General features: G+C 38.0%; 1 protein-coding gene across 8 annotated transcripts in view; it reads left to right on the forward strand.

The window, feature by feature from the left end:
- LOC137420710 (metal transporter CNNM2) overlaps positions 1-19,387 on the forward strand; it is a 147,938-nt gene extending 128,551 nt beyond the window's left edge. For 2 of the 8 annotated variants that reach the window (XM_068105996.2, XM_068105998.2), the window contains 6 exons: positions 591-635; positions 1,685-1,747; positions 8,553-8,716; positions 10,768-10,933; positions 13,934-14,008; positions 18,473-19,387. In XM_068105996.2, the coding sequence (XP_067962097.2) occupies positions 591-635; positions 1,685-1,747; positions 8,553-8,716; positions 10,768-10,933; positions 13,934-14,008; positions 18,473-18,516 (557 nt within the window). In that variant the 3' untranslated portion in view covers positions 18,517-19,387. Of the gene's footprint in view, positions 1-555; positions 636-1,684; positions 1,748-8,552; positions 8,717-10,767; positions 11,761-13,933; positions 14,009-18,472 lie in introns of those variants that run through there. The other 6 variants (XR_013622499.1, XM_068105997.2, XM_068105999.2 and 3 more) reach the window with 6 other exon arrangements.
- The last annotated feature ends 847 nt before the right edge of the window (positions 19,388-20,234 follow it).

Raw genomic sequence — 20,234 nt, forward strand, 5'->3', positions numbered from 1 at the left:
TTTGCCGACCTCGGAAGGATGACAGTCTGAGTCAGTGAGTCAACCCCGCTGGCGTTAATTCAGCGATCGACCGGGATTCGAACCCAGGATCCTAGGATCCCAAGCCGGCACCCTAACCGCTAAGCCAACACCAGGCTTGTTCACTCCATGAGCCTAGAAGCACAGTATTAAAAAAAATAAGAAGAATATGATTGTTTATAAACATGACTAATTTTCCGAGGTCAAATAGTGAGCAACTTGACGATTTGTATTGCTTCATGGTCAAAGCAGTAAAGTTTGAATTGTGGAAACACGTTGATAAACCTCGTAGCAAATAACTTCCAATGAACAAAAGTCCTGTCTTATAATTAAAGGCACAGCCCTCGTACATTATTGCACTGTGAGCAAAAAGCACGCCCAAAGCAGGGCTGTCATCGTTAGCCTGCACATTGTATTTGGTAAAAGTTGGCGAAAACAAACATAGTAGTATATATAGTTGCTTGCAGGTAGTCTTGAGGATGTTGAAGGCTAGACTGTTAAAAGCACATGAGCATTTCGTGTGTGTGCCTAATATAGGAGAAATGAGACTGTATTTTGTTGTCTATAACCAGCAGGAAAGGATCTGCTGCGAAAACTATCCACAGAGAGGTCCTGGAGTACGTACATTGCATGTGTGTGTGTGTGTCTCAGTTCCTTCATGTCCTCTCGCATTTGTTCCTTTGCTTTGGTTAGCCTAACCATTAGTTGAGTTCTTGGCACTGCCCTGCACAGCTGTTAACTAACAATGTGTGGTTTTGTGGGCAACTGAGGAAACATGCTTGCCTTTGGTTTTGATACTGTCAACCCCTACTTCCCCCTCCAAACTCTTCCCCCAAACAGTCCTGAGGATTTCCTGGCCCTAAGCCGCTTAGTTTTATTTGCTTAGAGATTATTTATTATTTTTTGGTGCCTATAAACTCGCATTGAGTATGAGTCGCAACATCTCTTTGCACTCGTAAACAGTACCCAGGAACAAACCTGCAAGCTATTCGAGTGTGTTTGGAGATCTGGAAGAGACACGTCTTGTACAACAGCATGAGTCAAAACAAAACAAGGAGACCCGAAACAACAAACACGTTGCAGTGTGCTTGCACTTTTATTCAATGTGCATAGAAATCATTGTAATTCGCAATTGCTTTTATACATTTTTATTTCTGGCCTGTGGAAGCGTGCTAATTTTTATATATACATGCAGGGTATGAGGCTCATGCGGAGCTTTTAAGTGCATAACATGTAGGACAAGGACATTAGGAGACGTTTGTGTGCTTTACATTAATTAATTAATTAATTAATTAACAAGGGCAGTTGAGAGACAATTGACAAAAACATATTTTGAGATTTGCACTTGAGGTCCCAGTATCATATGCTCAGGTGAGAAGGCCAAACAGGCCAAAGTAATCCTGCAACAAGTTGTATTTATATTGTTGGAGTATTCTTTCAAATAATTTTTGATTACTTTTGTCTCGCTTTGATTACTCTGTCGTCTTTCATGTCTGTGTTGACACTCGGGTCCAAACAACCAGCCGCCCATTTCCAGGCCTAACAGCTGATTTGATATATAACATGATGCCGCACTGAATCGCATCGTTGCTTCCAACTCGCGCTTACAATTTTTGGTTTGAACAATAAACTGTTGTCTTTGTTCTTCCTGGTTTCCTTCGTGCAGTACCCTATTCAGTGTCTCGCACGCTGGCACAGAGTCGGGCTGAGTCGCAAGCAGTTTCACCAGGTAAGGTAATAACAGGTATTTTCTGAATACCATAGTTATTTTGTAATGTTATTTTCTGAATACCATAGTTATTTTGTAACGTTATTTTCTGAATACCATAGTTATTTTGTAATGTTATTTTCTGAATACCATAGTTATTTTGTAACGTTATTTTCTGAATACCATAGTTATTTTGTAATGTTATTTTCTGAATACCATAGTTATTTTGTAATGTTATTTTCTGAATACCATAGTTATTTTGTAACGTTATTTTCTGAATACCATAGTTATTTTGTAATGTTATTTTCTGAATACCATAGTTATTTTGTAATGTTATTTTCTGAATACCATAGTTATTTTGTAACGTTATTTTCTGAATACCATAGTTATTTTGTAATGTTATTTTCTGAATACCATAGTTATTTTGTAATGTTATTTTCTGAATACCATAGTTATTTTGTAATGTTATCTTCTGAATACCATAGTTATTTTGTAACGTTATTTTCTGAATACCATAGTTATTTTGTAATGTTATTTTCTGAATACCATAGTTATTTTGTAATGTTATTTTCTGAATACCATAGTTATTTTGTAATGTTATTTTCTGAATACCATAGTTATTTTGTAATGTTATCTTCTGAATACCACAGTTATTTTGTAATGTTATTTTCTGAATACCACAGTTATTTTGTAATGTTATTTTCTGAATACCACAGTTATTTTGTAATGTTATTTTCTGAATACCATAGTTATTTTGTAACGTTATTTTCTGAATACCATAGTTATTTTGTAATGTTATTTTCTGAATACCATAGTTATTTTGTAGTTATTTTCTGAATACCATAGTTATTTTATGTTATTTTCTGAATACCATAGTTATTTTGTAATGTTATTTTCTGAATACCATAGTTATTTTGTAACGTTGTTTTCTGAATACCATAGTTATTTTGTAGTTATTTTCTGAATACCATAGTTATTTTGTAGTTATTTTCTGAATACCATAGTTATTTTGTAATGTTATTTTCTGAATACCATAGTTATTTTGTAATGTTATTTTCTGAATACCATAGTTATTTTGTAATGTTATTTTCTGAATACCATAGTTATTTTGTAACATTATTTTCTGAATACCATAGTTATTTTGTAATGTTATTTTCTGAATACCATAGTTATTTTGTAATGTTATTTTCTGAATACCATAGTTATTTTGTAACGTTATTTTCTGAATACCATAGTTATTTTGTCGTTATTTTCTGAATACCAGTTATTTGTCGTTATTTTCTGAATACCATAGTTATTTTGTAATGTTATTTTCTGAATACCATAGTTATTTTGTAACGTTATTTTCTGAATACCATAGTTATTTTGTAATGTTATTTTCTGAATACCATAGTTATTTTGTAATGTTTTCTGAATACCATAGTTATTTTGTAATGTTATTTTCTGAATACCACAGTTATTTTGTAGTTATTTTCTGAATACCACAGTTATTTTGTAACGTTATTTTCTGAATACCATAGTTATTTTGTAATGTTATTTTCTGAATACCATAGTTATTTTGTAGTTATTTTCTGAATACCATAGTTATTTTGTAATGTTATTTTCTGAATACCATAGTTATTTTGTCGTTATTTTCTGAATACCATAGTTATTTTGTAATGTTATTTTCTGAATACCATAGTTATTTTGTAATGTTATTTTCTGAATACCATAGTTATTTTGTAATGTTATTTTCTGAATATCATAGTTATTTTGTAACGTTTTCTGAATACCATAGTTATTTTGTAACGTTATTTTCTGAATACCATAGTTATTTTGTAATGTTATTTTCTGAATACCATAGTTATTTTGTAATGTTATTTTCTGAATACCATAGTTATTTTGTAACGTTATTTTCTGAATAATAATTTTTAAAAACCACATTTAGAGGCCATTTTTCCCCGCAAAGCAGGGGTTGGCCTTTTTCGGGCACCGTGGTTCTTGTTTTTGTTGGTCCCCTTTTTGAAGCAATGTTTTACGGCCGGATGCCCTTCCTGCCGCCAACCCTTTTTGTCGCCTTTTATGACAAACAGGGAATTACCAGTGAACTGGTACTCAATTTCTGAATACCATAGTTATTTTGTCATGTTATTTTCTGAATACCATAGTTATTTTGTAATGTTATTTTCTGAATACCATAGTTATTTTGTAATGTTATTTTCTGAATACCATAGTTGTTTTGTAATGTTTTTTTAAAAATCTCTATTACCATGAATTGTGTTAAATGGCGTTGCCCATTCCCGAATTGACATGAGTGGCTATTGTAGCTTGTGCATGTGCACATTAATTTGACAAATCAAGATATATTGTTGCGTCTGCTTTCAGTTTGTAAAAGTGATATTCGCCAGCCTTCAAATGTTTTGCCTCATTTTAACTTCACTTCGCTCAGGACTTCGTGTTCTGTGTTAGCATGTCATAGTTTTTTGGTGAGCTTTGAGTTCCATAAACTGTGCTGCTTCTTCAGGGGATCTTTATTTGAATTGTATTTTTTGCTTTTATCTAATACACTGATCACAATATATACTTTTTTTGTCTTTTGTGCATTTTGATTTCCGTTTCTGTCTTGCTCGAACATAGTGGAGAGTTGTGGAGGTTGGTACAGTCTGCCTGGACTTAAGTTCTTCTCGCTATTTGTTTGTGAAATGTGTAAATACATCTATTTTATTGGGCATGTGCAACCTGCACCCATGGCGACCCACACTATACATTCACTGCGAGGCCACGACTGTGCATTGCATGCTTGCTAAGCTCTTTGTAAATGTTACTTAATTGTTTCGAACTGCTTATTTTATCAAATTGCTTTCTTAACACTGCAATTACAACATATGGTGCAGGGTAATCTCATAATACATTGCTCAAAACAATTTTACAAGTACTGTAATCATAAAAAAAATGTAACCAGCTTTCAGCTGATCAAAAGCTCTTTACATCATGGAGATGTCTAAAAGTCTTTAAGTTGTGAAGAACTGTGTTGTCTTTCCTTGTTTCCCTCTCCTCTACCACTGAAATTCGCACATCAGATTGCATGACAAGTCACCCATATGACTCATTTGTGTAAAAACTAAGTGTATGTACACATAACATATTCCCTGCTGATGACCATTATTGTTTTGAGCATTGTTTATTATTAGAAGCTTTGTGCGACAATGCAGATTTTGTTGTAATTATTCATATTTGCAATTCTAATGTTAGCACAAACATGATGTGTGTGTGTGTGTGTGTGTGTGTGTGTGTGTGTGTGTGTGTGTGTGTGTGTGTGTGTGTGTGTGTGTGTGTGTGTGTGTGTGTGTGTGTGTGTGTGTGTGTGTGTAAATATATACACACACACATATATATATATATATATATATATATATATATATATATATATATATATATATATATATATATACATATATATACACAAAGAATTAAGTTAAGCACCCCCCCCGTTTTTTTACAACCTCGCACATTACAAGTTTGTTGTCGTCAAAACAGTGTAATATACCCATGATATTGCTATATTTTCTGGAGAAGTGATATTATGGTCACATAAAAACATAACAATCATGCCGTTTTCAATATTTTATTCTGAATAAATTAAGGTGAAAATTTTTGGGAATTTTAGGCATATTTTCACCTCAATTTAAGTATGGAGCTATAGGTCCATCACGGACAGTGTGGATGACGTTTATGTTTTCTAACGTACAGTCATTGTTCTGAGAAGACCTCTAGCGATCTTTGCGTCAATAACGTGTGTAGGACCCACGTGATCGGATCACTGACTCAACCCTACGTCTCATAGACCCTGTAAGCCGTCGTATGCGTTGCTGTGGCAGGTTGTTCCATTCCCGATGTAATGCACGTTCCAATTCATCCTGATTGGCTATTGGAGGGACCATCTTCGCAATTTGTCGTCCCAACATGTCCCATACGTGCTCGAGGGGGTTCAACCTGCCACAGCAACGCATACGACGGCTTACAGGGTCTATGAGACGTAGGGTTGAGTCAGTGATCCGATCACGTGGGTCCTACACACGTTATTGACGCAAAGATCGCTAGAGGTCTTCTCAGAACAATGACTGTACGTTAGAAAACATAAACGTCATCCACACTGTCCGTGATGGACCTATAGCTCCATACTTAAATTGAGGTGAAAAAATGCCTAAAATTCCCAAAAAATTTCACCTTAATTTATTCAGAATAAAATATTGAAAACGGCATGATTGTTATGTTTTTATGTGACCATAATATCACTTCTCCAGAAAATATAGCAATATCATGGGTATATTACACTGTTTTGACGACAACAAACTTGTAATGTGCGAGGTTGTAAAAAAACGGGGGGGGTGCTTAACTTAATTCTTTGTGTATATATATATATATATATACTGTATATATATATATATATGTATGTATGTAATACTGTGCAAAAGTTTGGGTTACATTCAAATTATACTCATACTTCAGGGTAAAGTCATCAGATCATCAGTGATAACAGTCTCATATGTTTATTATTCTAAAATTAAATGAACATCCTTTATAAATGCACGTGAAGCAAACTGCTAAAGTAAATAAGAAGTGTCATATTATATTATCAGTCAACACTTTGTGTGTCCTCTCTTTGCCTTCCTGAGTGTCATTGCTTTTTTACCCATTCTTCCTGTATATGACTGAAGCATCCTTACAGGAATATTGTGCCAAATATCCTGTAGTACATTACACCGTTTTGTAGGGTTACTTGGGTTCCTCTTGTTCTTTGCTGTTTCTTGGTAATCACATATGGTCTCGATGGAACTCAGGTCCAGACTCTGTGGTGGCCATTCTAACACTCGGAGCACATCAGCTGTAACCTTGTTCTCCAAACTAGCAGAGTACCCACCCTACGGGCGATCCAAGCATGCAACGCGTTCTTCCGACACATACCTTTATTTGGGCGGTGTATAGGCAACTGACAGCTCCCTCAATCACTCCCGAAAATGAAAATAATTACTCGTATTGCGTGAATGAAGCAAAAACATGCCTACTGCTTATAATCCAAAACACCTCACTGCACTGGAAAACGTGGGTTCAGGAGCACTGCACAGTAAAGGGTGGAGACTTGTAATAGCCTCTTCCACCAGGAGATGGCGCTACACAATACACATTTACATAGGGAATTTGCGACCCTCCTCTCCCCCGTTCCTCCCCCCAAGACCACCCACAAAGATAAAAACACCTCTATACACTAATTGGCTAGCAAGTCTGGATGTAATCAAGCCAGGACTGTGGGAGGAGTAGTGCAACAAACAAAACGCACAAACAAGCACCAGTCCGTGAATTATAATATGGGTACTATAATAAGGGTTTTTACTATACTGTAAGTGTGTTTTGGATCATTATCTTGTTGGAAAATTAATCCTCTTCCGATTAAACGATCACCACTAGGAACTGCATGGTGCTGCAGTATCTGCTTGCAGTATCTGCTCCAGTATCAGGAACTGCATGGTGCTGCAGTATCTGCTTGTATTTCTCTTTAGTTAGCATCCCATCAATTTTCACATGTTTTCTGGCACGAAAAGCTGAGATACAACCCCTGACAATCACAGAGCTTTCCCATTTTTAACAGTAGGGTGCAAACATTGTGTGTCATAATGTTCTCCAGTTCTTTGGCGTATAATCCAAAAAGTTCAAACTTCGATTAAACAGACCTGAGTACCCAATTCCATTGTTCAGTCGCCCAATGTTGGTGTTGCCTTGCACCTTATTTTGTGGTTTCAGCAGTGGTTTCTTTGCTGGACGAAATGTTAATTTGCTGGATGCACAGTGCTGGATGAAATGTTAATTTTCAGGCCTGCTCTCATTTAATTTGTCAGCTGATAGCCTGATCTTCTTCTGTCATGTAAGCTGAGCAACTTTGAGTGTGTGTGTCTTACCTTGGGGAGGTTCCTCTGGGTCTTCCTGGCCTTTTCTTGTCTTGTACTGCGAGTTTCTTTCAGACGATGCAAGGTGTACCAGATGTTCCATTGTAAATCTTCAGCTTTTCTGCTATTTTATTCATCTGGTGCCCTTCTTCTCACAGAGTTTGGATCTTAACATGTTGTTCGATTGAAAGTTGCTTCCTTGGCGCCATTCTGAACCAACTCATAAACGTTCAAACAAGGGAACAATCTGATGAAAACGAATTTCACATATTCATTCATTTGCAACTTTTATTGTGGTTTCTTATAATTTACATAAATGTAACTGGTGTTGATTACTTCAATAATTTGTTATTATTTACTGTACAAAAATCCACAAATTGTTTCCTGCATATTTTATTTGTGGTAAGTGGATATATGTATAATATAAATTATGTGGATATATGTATAACAAAAATAAAACTTTTTTAATTTCCTAATTTATTTTATATAATTAAAGGTAACTGTGATACTAAATTGACTTTGAATTATTATCTACCGATATTGCACACTTCTAAATTCCCACAAATGTTTAATCGGGAATAGCATCAGAAAAGTGAAAATAACCAAACGTTTTGCACAGTACTGCATATATATATATATATATATATATATGTGTGTACATATGTATATATGTAAGTACATATGTATATATGTAAGTATGTATATATAATATACACATATCAATGGTGTAATATTAATCTGAAGCAATCTTATGCTCTCTAATGGAATTACCCTGCAGGATAAATAGCAAGGCATGGAATATAAATCTTCCACCTGGAAATACCATTTGCTTACTGAAAAGCACCAATTGATAAACGACAGTAAAGTTAACATTACTGATGCTGTATGCTGCTGTCCCTCAACAGTCAACCCATCCCCATCACACAGTGGTGCACTTAATCGTTCGGACTCCTTGGGTCATACTGAAACTATCAGCGGTGGAAGCAACAACCAGCTCAGCACAGTGCTGCCCTTGTCTTATGTTCCAGACTACTCCGTCCGTGCTGTTTCTGATGTGCACTTCGTCAAGGTACTGTGGCCTTCTCAGTGGTGCCTCTCCTAGTGTGACAAGCGGCTGCTATATCATTATCGGGTGACTGGGCAGGAACTGCACATATTTTGCGATTAAAAACATAGTTGTATATTTCCTTTTTGCATCACCTGAGGTAAAAACATCCTGCATCTTGGAGAGGTATCGAAGAGAGACGTTCACAGGGCTGAGATGAGAAATTATAAGAATTATTAGTCACTATTAGCTATTTTTTTTATTCTCGGTCATCATTACCCTTAACACAACTCACGAGTGGAAAAAAGACAAGAGCCCTTTAATTTGGTGCAATGAACATGACAACAGTTTCAAGCCTGAAACAACTCGCTTTTGCCAGAAAAAAACAGCTTTCACCAAAGTCTGGGCAATGGACCCGGCCCTTGCTTACTACACTGCTCATGAGGTTTTGTAAGTGCAATTCGCAATTCAAGCTTTGTACAAAAACTTTTCCTCAAAACGAAACGATTCCTGAATCGCTCTTTCGGTCTCCAGGATGGTGTTATTAACCATTGACTGAGGCCTGTGCTAATTTCACTTATTAAATTATGGAAATTACTTTGATCTGTATTTTCTCTGCCAGGGGTGGCCACACCCCTTTTTTCCCCCTCCCCTCCCTCCCCCAAAAACATATGCTCAAGCCTGAAAAGCTTCAGATAGTTCAGACGAAAAATGGCTGAGGATTTTTCCCGAATGAGTCACCACTCTGTTACAAGCAGTTGCTGAAGCAGCAGGAATTTGAAATTTTACAAGGGTACTGACACATGATGGTCAGTTATTATTCTAAAAGATATTATTCTAAAATATATACACATGATATTATTCTAAAAGCTGTCAGCCAGCTCAAACGTCCCTCTTATCATGCAACAAGCAAATATTTTTCAATTAAATAAAAAATGATTGCAGCTCACAATGCCAAAACGTAGAGAAATAAGGTTGAGATTATTCCAGAAAAGGACAAAATTCAATAATATTTGTATATGAGAATTGCTTTCGTTAGAGCGCATACCTGTGCCATGCTGAATAGTATGATTTGTATCCCACTGATAGGCCGGATCTGCATCCGGAGTTTAACCAAGATCTAATCAGCTTGTTCTTGTCACCTACCAAACTCATCCACCAAGTTTTGTCATAATCCATCCACAATTTTTTGAAATATCATGCTATTTGTCGTTTTTGGCCCCATCTGTCAATTGTGAAGAATAACTTTAAAACTTCTCATATCCGGATCCCGATCTTCACTAAAATCGAAACAATTTGCCCTTGTCCCACATCCAACCTGTCCAGCAAGATTCGTCCAAATCCGTCCATAACTTTGTGAGATATCCTGCTCACAGACAGACAAACAGACAGGGGTGAAAACATAACCTCCATTCACCTTTTGTGGTTGAGGTAATAACATCACCTACATAATCCGCAGCATCATGTGGGGAGGATGCTGGGCCTTGGAGAGGCATTGAAGAGCGATGTTTACATGTGTGGGCTTAATAAACTATCCATACATTGCAAGCCAGGAGAAACATTGAAGAGGTGTACAACAAAAACACCCCTACATCTTTTATTTTGAACTAATGTTTTCTGTCCACCACCTCTCAGCCAATGTCGGAGACGGGAGATATTAAAATTAGCTCTGTCTGACCGACCGACCGTTTTTCCTTGTAATGAGTAGTTTTAGATAGGATTCCCAACTCTTATCCCTACCATTGGGGTGTGGGGATTTATGTTGTGCTCAAACTGCAAGCCAATTGGGAGCTTTCCACATTAAAAAGTGTTGGGATGCTTCACATGGTCAGGTTAGATGGACTTTGGTATAGCTGCTTTCAGGATCCCTGATCATGTTTTGGTTATTGGTCACAAGTATGTGCAACTATGTTGCAGTGTGCCTTTTGCATGGTAACTTTCATGTTTGGAAAGTTTGCATCAATCCAAAATAGCAATGGAAAGAGTGTTTCAAATGGTGTTCTATGTGAGATGCAGTTGCAGTAATGAGTTGTTTTGGTGCAGTTGCTGATGTCTCATGCTTCATTTCATTGCAGATTACACGGCAGCAATACTGGAATGCTATGGCGGTATCCAAAGTAGACAGCTCGCCACACTCCCCGGAGCCTCCAGATAATTCACCAGGCATATCAAATCGAGGGCTTGCCAACTCTGTGCCCAACGAGACTGCGCACCTCCTCAATGACCAAAACTGCGTCGCTCGTAAGTCCGTACCCAGCTCATGCAGTGAGAGCTCCATGTGAGCGTCGCAGCCATTCAATGGCGAGAGTCGAGAGCCCTTTTTTGAGGGGCAGTACAATGGCATTCGAGCATACAAGACCACGCATCATCCTGCATGAGGCCTATCGCCATGGCTGCATGTGTCGCTGTGCTATGTTTGACCAAGGCTTGATCCTGCCAAGTGCTTTGGAGATGATGCTAAAGTGCTTGAGGGAATACAAAATGCCAATGAACTTGAACCCTCCCTGCTGCTTGTGTTGAAGAGTTTATTTTGTGAAGATATAATAGAGTTGCTTGCTGCCATTTTGTCCATTGTGCTACGAAGCTGCTCCTTTCTCCCCGTTGTATGCATTCCCAAGTTCCCTTTTCCAATCCTTTCCAATTGCTGTTTATACACCAAAGAATTTTGTGGGGTTTTGAAAGGAAGCAGCAAAGCAAGCTTGTCCTTTGTGAAAGTTCTCCGCATATTTTTCCACAACTCTCTTTGAGTGCGACAGAATGCAAAAGCACACTTGTCGCTTCCCCGACCAGTTGCCTTGAATTTTGTGCTTCTTGGAGTGGAAAACAATCTGAATATATTTCATGGTAAGACTTTGGTTGCACTAAATAGCAAATTTGAATGTTATCAGTTTTCGTTAAAGGTACGCCATTTGGCAGCACCAAAGCAAGATTTTGATGGCTAGAATGAACGTTCACGATTGTAGACACCCATGTCAATCCAATTACTTTTCACTATATAAGTTGCCTGCCTGGTTCCCTTCTTCTTCTTCTTTTTCTCCATATTTTGTCAATTGTACATAAAAGTTTCCAAACAAATTTGCCCCAAGTGTGATGGCCTTGGAAAACCGTGATCAGCCTTAAAAAAAAGAAGAGTTATCTTTATGCAGCTTGCATGTTGAAAGTGCATCAAATGTTTAAAAAAATTAAATATATATAAATAAGTATATATGTTATTGTTATTACTTCGAGAAACTGTTAGACGTGAAAAGCTATTTTCTGGTATTCTAATATTGTGGTGTTTTTAAATGCCAGAGATTTATATTTTTAAGGTGCTTATATCTTTTATTAAACCCTCATCATTTTCAAATAGTGTTACACTTCAATGGAGTTGTCATTTTGCCCGACTGCCAGTAATATCATCTCAAGTCGTGTAATTTGAGTGCAGTGCCTCGTCTTGGTTTGTACATCACCCGCACATTCATCCCACATCCCTCCCTTTACACAAATTATAATTAATTAGTTACATGTAAAAATTAAGATTGTTATTTGGTTCTGGAAATGCTTGTAAAATTGCAGTCAACTAAAGTTAAGTGATATGTCAAATGGCCTCTAATGTTCTTTCATTTGTTTATTCCATCTGTACACTAAGGTCACGGGTGATAGATTTTTATATTTGAAATTGAAATAGAAAAAATATTAAGCTTGTGTATATGTATATATATATATAAATATAAACTTCCAGATTTTGTGTGCACCTGTGTGATGGAGAGAAAAAAGGCATTTCATAATATATTTCAAAGCAATGATTTTTTGAAAGTTTGCGGTTATAAAAATGACATAGTGTGTACAATCTTTTCGTTATATGGTAGTTTGTAAATGCTGTAATAAAGCTGTAAACTTTAATGGCTAACTTATCATTGTTCGTTTGTTGGAATGTAATGTACAGACATGGCCGTTTCGGAATGGTTTCTGCATGTTTATTTTTTCTTCCGTACGCCCTGAGCCAGATTGTCAACGAGAGACGCTGTATAGGATTTGACGTGGTAAAAATATTTGCGCTGTTGAATAAACACTGTTTGCAATGTTTTTGCTTTGTTTAATTTCCTCCATTCCGTTTTTGCTTTGTAACGTTTAATAAACGGTTTGCATTGGTGGCCGTAGGCCGGACGCGACGCTTTTTGAAAAAAATCCCGTCTATGGGTTAGTCTGTTTGTCGGTAAAATAACTGGACAAGGGCAGTTAGAATCGCCAAATTTGACAAAGTTTCACGTTGTGAACATCTCGGACGAGTTCAATTTTGGGCTCACAAAGAAAACTAGAGTGAAGTCGATGGCGCCCCATTAAAAATACCCATGCTTCTCACCTAAAGCAAAGTTGAAAGATGCCAAAAAGTTCCACAAAGAATGACCCAATATCAAAATTTGAGTTAACCCTAAGCACCCACCCTCTCGGGCATGAACTAGGGGTCAAATCGGAAAAATCATTAGATATTTCATGCGTCTCCCAATATTGATTGCAACATACAAAATTTTGTTTGAAATGTGCTTGTAATTGCATTTCTTGGTATTTGACTTGGTATATTCTTGGTATCTTGGTATTTGGGTGTGGAGGAGTCAAAAATGACACTGCGACGGACAGAGCCGATTGCAATATCCCTTCTGTTTTTTTAGATAAGCATTGGGATGAATGTCAAATGGAAATTAATTAATACAGGACTATATTTGCTCACGCCACGACCACACTGCACCACCCTCTGCGGCAGTAGTATTGCACTAAGAGAAACCAGTTGTCAGATTGTTTTCTTTGTAATTTTTACCCTGCAAAGGACGTTGTTTGACAAATTGTTTAAGCGCTGCAGCACTGATGGAAGTTTTTTGCCCCTTTTGTAAATGAATGAGCAATTTAGTTATGACAATTTTGTTCATTGTCGCAAAATATACTACATTGTCTACTTGTTGCCTCAGTAGCGAAGAAGATCGAGGACATTGTCAAGAAACTCTCAAGGAGACCTGAGCATGTCATTTTTACCTGCTACAAGCTTATGCTACAGTGTTCCTGGCTTGTGCTTTCTTTTTCTTCTGCATGGCTTATCATTCATTCATAGATTTAAACCTTTTATCAGTTTTGAAAAAAAAAATTTTTTAATAGCGTAACTACTAAATTCTACTCTGATGTACCTTGAACAATTATAAAAGCACAACATTGTTAATTTGTCTAATGTTTGTCCTGAACGTGTATTTATGTTCATTTTTCTGTTTCCAGAGAGCAGTGAAAGCAGTCCTGATGGATTCTGTGGCCTGTCCATTCCAATGCCTCCATTCAAGAACAAGCAAAAGGGTACGGCTGGTGTGCTGCTATTGTTGGGATTCAAACGTGTCGTGTTAGTTGAATATGATTTAACGTAAAACTGCTACAAATTCTTGTATCCTGAATCTCTGCATACAGTGTTGTTTTTACATGGTGATTGTTTTTAATAATAATAATTTTTATTGCCCCATATCCAGGGAAATTCCTCTTCAGTGACACAGGAAATTCAGAACATTAAATAGAAACAAAGCATCAAAAGGGAATAATAAAACTAAAATTTGGAAGATGGACTAAACAGCAAAATGGCTGGGAATTTTAATTTAACACTCAAATTGCACACGGTAGAAATTACTTTTTGAAAAGAATATTCTAAGCGTAGAGCGAAAGCGTCTCGCTGATGGCAATTTGGCCGCCTGATGGCCACTTTATGTCCAGTTCGCAACTCATTTCTGGCCACGTACCCATTGACGGACCTTTTGAAGTTCTACAGCATTGCCAAGCCATCATAATTGATGGTCTCATCTTTCTTCGATTTCAATGGGCATCATCTGGAGTTGTATGGATGTGCACAAGTGGTTTAGTGAACATTTCCATGCTCATGTATTTTTTGGGGACCGCCGTGTAGCTTTCTTGACCTTGCTGGATGGTGGGGAGGTACAATGTGCTGGCATACTGGTTGTGTAATTTCTGGGCGGTATTGCCTGCATTGCATACCGTGGCGAAGCGGTAAGCTGGTGAGGGTGCCATGGGGGAATTGTCTGTTTACTTCACCCATTGTATCCACTTTGCAGCAATTGAATTGTCACCTAATCTGGTAATGAAGCTGCAAATTCTTTCTGAGACGTCTTTCTATGGTGGTGGTAACATCGCATCGTTCCCTGAATAATTACTGTTGCTTATCACATTTCGGATTGTTCTCTTTCACTCTCCTACTCTAGCAACTTGTTTGACATTTGCAGATGGTGGATAGACAGTGGATATTGTACTATGAGTGAAGTATATGCTTGTAAGAAATTGCTTTACTATTTCCCTGCTTTCAATCTTTCAGTCGGACTGAATAAGATTGCATTATAAACGAAGCATCTTGCTTTATACCTTCAAAGTACTTTTATGTTTAAAAGTAAAATATTTTCTTCCTACAAGATCTTCATCGAATCTTTACCCATAGTAAGGGCATTTTATGAGATATTTCACAAATCTGTTAACTAAATTGTTACCAAAAAATTTCTTCACCAATATGTTTGTAAAGGTGTGTAATAACATGTGTTAAAATGTTGAAGTTCAACTCCCGTGGGAAACCCAGAAAAAAAGCTGTTGAATTCAGGTACCGAAAAATTATTTTCGAGAATTTTTATTTTTTAAAATCGGCCCTTAAGTAACTTATGAGGGGTCAAATAAGGGTTTTTCATGATTCTGAGTTGATTGTTAACATTTATATTTTCACTTTTACATTTACACACAAAGTAGCTTTTATTTCACATACATATATAATACTCAAGAGTTATTTCTCATTCACAATGTCAGAAGTTTCAACAGTCATTGTCTATGTCTCTTCATCCAGCCATTCCAGTTGGAGTGTGGGAACTCAGGATCGTTGGCTTTGATCACCCACCCCGCTGCCCAGAGTGTGTCACCTGGAGTGAGGAGTGGCTGATCATGAGCCAGGGAGGAGGAAAGCTCAGCGAGGGGGAGAAACATGATCGCGTTCGTTCCTATCTGTTTCCTGTTCGTAAATGGAATAATCTTTACTTCAGTTCCTCTCAGGATCTTAGCTTTGTCGAGTGCCTTCAACTTCACCCGGGGGAAAGCTGCTGTTGTCTGTGGATCTGGCAAAGGTGGTGCCGGAGAGGTGACTTCGATCCAACCCATTGAGTGAAAGGGAGTGTTTCCGTGAATAGAGACAATGTTTAAATCTATATTGTCTCCAACAAACTGAGTGACTGCATTGTTTGTTTCCCCAACCTCCATAAAGACCACCTGATCATTACTTGACAATTCACTTTCACTGGCTGGCACTTTGGCTGTCATCACTGATTGATCCTCAAGCGCAGCATCAACCGCAACCTCATCATTGATCTGTTCATCGGTTTCCTCCACAATGGTGTCAAGAGTGCCAGAAGTATCTGGAACATCATCTCCACTCCTACTATTAAGGAAGCAGTATTTGTAGTTTTGTGTCTCCGTGTAAGACTCAGTGTATCCCAGCCGGTGGAACTTGTTGAGCATCCATTTTGACCCAAATCTATGATCAAGTTGTATGGCAAGCCCCATTTGGTGTGGCAATACTCCAGACCGAGGTCGACAGGCCTTAATAAAATTCTGCCCCCAAACGGCAACTCTTTCGTCTGTCTTGACAATCGGTCTCAAGAACATCTGAAGGCTTGCAGGAACAAGTGTCAGCTGACTATCGATGTCAGTCATACTGTGTGTGGTGGGGTATGACTTTGGACCTAAATCAATCAAGGCAATATCATTGGATATGAACTTGAGTGCCGTCTTTATGATCTGAGTCTTCTCATCTCCATGGTCAAGATTAGCATGATGCCCTCGCAGAATATTGTCGGTGCCATCTTTGAGACAGAGTACATCTGCCCTTCTTTCCTGTGTTGTGAAATACAAGGTGTCTTCGTATTTCTCTAGAAGTTTTATCTTTAGCCAATGCTTTGAATAAGAAAGGCTCTTCTCTGGTGACTGATCAAACTCCTGCAGCTTTTCATGGACTTGGTCCATGTTCATTACCCCATGCTCTAATTCTGAGTCTAACCATTCGCAGAATTCAATAAAAACTGCCTCTCGCTCCTCATCAATACTCCTCTGTCCTCTCTTCCTTTTTCCTTCCTCATCAGTCTTGGACAAACTGTCACCTCTCGCAAACATAAGTTTGCATCGCAAATGGTACAGTGTTTCTTCTGCTACCAAGTCGTTGATCCCTTCCAGGCGTCCAGTGACTTCAGTGCCCCAGTCATCCCCGCGACTCCGTGCTGTCTTCAGCAAGCTTGCCTTCAGTGTATCTGCAGTCAAATTATCTGGCACTCTGTATTTCTTTCTAGCTTGTGCTGGATTATTTTTGTAGAGCTGGGCTGGTTGGTTGCAAAGAATGCATACATCCTTATACAGGAGGTCAACTGACTGTGATCTTCTAGAACTGCAGCCAGTTGATGAACTGAACTCACAAGTAGTGCGTCTTCTCTTCAACTTTGATGACTCTTTCTCTGCCTTTGATGCTTGAGCTGACTTCTTGGTGATTGCAACAAAGTTGTTGTACAGATCATTTTTACACTTCTGGTGGTACCTCAGTTTTCCTTCCTTTTGAGCCTCCTTCATACGTTCCACAACAGTAACATTTTCGACAGTTTCTGCTTGTTTCAATAAAGTTGAGTATCCCTTTGGAGTTGCCTGTATGAGCCTTTCAGCTGGTGTATCCGAGCGTGCACAGATGAAGCAATTGAGCACAGGTGGAGTAACGTCTTCATCCATATTGCTAGACTCCATGTCCTGCAAAGTAGAAAATGAGATATATTTAGAAATTATTTTTCCACAAAGGAGTGTCTGTGGTGAAATATAAATGTTAACAATCAACTCAGAATCATGAAAAACCCTTATTTGACCCCTCATAAGTTACTTAAGGGCCGATTAAAAAAAAAAAAATTCTCTAAAATAATTTTTCGGTACCCGAATTCAACAGCTTTTTTTCTGGGTTTCCCACGGGAGTTGACCTTCAACATTTTAACACATGTTATTACACACCTTTACAAACATATTGGTGAAGAAATTTTTTGGTAACAATTTAGTTAACAGATTTTCATATGTTTCCCTTACTACCACTGGATTTCTTTAAAACATATCAAACTGCATGATGGTCTCAGTTTCATCTTTAACCTTTGCTTTTGTTTGAGAAGTTGGGCCTTCTTGCAGGCACTTTTATATCCCCGGATTAGTAGGTGACCGATTGCATTGCTTATTACCTGCACCACCAAAGGTGGATGGAGGTTATATTTTCACCCCTGTCTGAGCAGGATTTCTCAAAAAGTTATGGATGGATCTGAAGGAAACTTGGTGGACAGGTTGGCTGTGTTAGGACAAATTGATTCGATTTTGATGATTCAGATATGAGAATCTTTTTAAATTTCAAGTTATTCTTCACAATTGAAAGATAGGGCCAAAAACTATATAAACCACGATATTTCAAAAGGTTGTCGACAGATTATGACAAAACTTGTTGGATGAGTTGGAAAGGTGACAAGCCAATTTGATTTTGGTTCAGGTCTGGTTGCAGATCCGGCCTATCAGAGGGATACAAAACGTAAACTGAACTTTTCCTGGCGGAGATATGCGCGCTACCGATTGCCGTTCTAGTTACTGACGTATTTCATAATTACAAAATAGTTCAGAGGATCAAATAAAAAATGAAGCTCACAGTGGCTTTGAAAAAGTAAAAACATTTATTACCAAAACCAGCATCACATCTCAGCTCTCTAATGCATTCATTTTTAGGGTCAGTGTGCAGTGAGGATGAACCGACAGAGAAGAGGAGCTAATATCGACTTTTAGAAGATCTGTTGTGGAGCTTGGCAGACACACAGCCGACGGTGCCTCCATGGACTCGGATTGTTGGAAGATGATTTGGACACCTGCTTCATTTGGAGTGGAATGACAAACTCGTCGTCTGGTGAGGTCGAGGCCCCGTTCAAAGGTTATATTGGCTGTCACTTTAAATATCTTCCACAATTCAATACCCTTGTGTTCACAACCACATGTATACCACCAGAAAAAACCCCTTTGGTTCATGTTAAATGGAGGTTTTTATTTTGTAGTTTTCTCATTTATTTTTAATATCAAGGAGAGAATATGGTACAAGATGTGGAAATGAAGATTTATTGTTTTTGAAGATTGTTTTTATACACTATCCATACCATTCAATGAAGTAGATTCTACAGCAGTAAATGTAAATACTGAGTTTGTGATCAATAATGCTTTTCGGGTCTGTGCATACAACCAGAAATAGGGCAGCTCTGCAGGGCAGAGGCCACGTATATCTTTCTATTATGGATATCTCTCCAGCTATTCAGAGAAGCGTGTTAAGCTAGCGATAGCTGGATCACACAGTCTTATATGTTGGAGTATTTTACATTGTTAAAGTAATAGTTATATAATACAGGTTATGCATCTTCCTCTTGCTAAGCTACTCTCTAATATTGCCTGAGCCATTATTGCAACGATATTAGTCTCTTGGGTAACGGCTATTGTTGAAGAAGAATCTCAGGAACTGCAGGCAGCTCGTTAACAGCTATGAACATTAAAATACACAGCATGTGTGTGGGGCATGCAACTCCATACCTACCACTCCATTCCCCCACCATGTAATGCTGTTTTTGCAACTCTGTGCAATAAATGATTCAACCAACTGCTGCAACATTGTTCACAGAAATTTTCTTTGACTATTAGTAACAGTTTATATCCCTCTGCAATCACACATCATTGATAGATCTATTATGAGTTCAAATGAAACCTCAAGGTATTTACTGGTTAAGAAATGTCTTGCATAAACTGGATGTTGCATTTGCCTTTCTCCTCCCCCCCCCCCCCCCTCCCCTCCCCTCCCAAATAGCCTCCGTTCAGCCATATGTAACTCCACCTAATACCAATTATTGGTGGTGTTGACCTACCAGAGGCCCTGGTGTTAGCTCGAATCATTTATTTTTGGACAGTGTAATGGATTATTCTTAATTTATCAGGCAATTTCTTCTCCAAACCTTCTGGAGATGATGGTAACAAACTTTTCTAGCAGTATATTCCAGAACAATACAATTGTGGAATAGCAAAGTGGTTGAGGAACATAAGCCGTTTTAATTTGTGTCGTATTACATGGCTACATTAGTTAGCAAAAAAAAAAAACATTTCCCAACTGCCACACATATGACATCTAAAAGTATCTTCCACACGTCACACATAAAGTCTGCGCTGTACGAGCGCAACCATGCGATTTGACATTCTTCGAGGGTGTGAATGAATGAATGAATGAATGATCGTTTTAAGGCCATTTTCCCCGCTAGAGCGGGGGTTAGCCTTGCGGGCCCCATGACAATCATGGTTCCCTGTTTGAGGCAATGTTTTTATGGCCGGATGCCCTTCCTGACACCAACCCTTGGTCACGCTCTTACGATGCGCGGGGATACGGTGTACCTATTCTAAACCGGGGTACACACCGGGATCATTCATCCCAGTGAGCTGGTACTCAATTTTCCGACCTCGGAAG

This window comes from Myxine glutinosa, chromosome 2 (genome assembly GCF_964187855.1).
Source record: "Myxine glutinosa chromosome 2, kmMyxGlut1.1, whole genome shotgun sequence".
Taxonomy (NCBI): Eukaryota; Metazoa; Chordata; class Myxini; order Myxiniformes; family Myxinidae; genus Myxine; species Myxine glutinosa.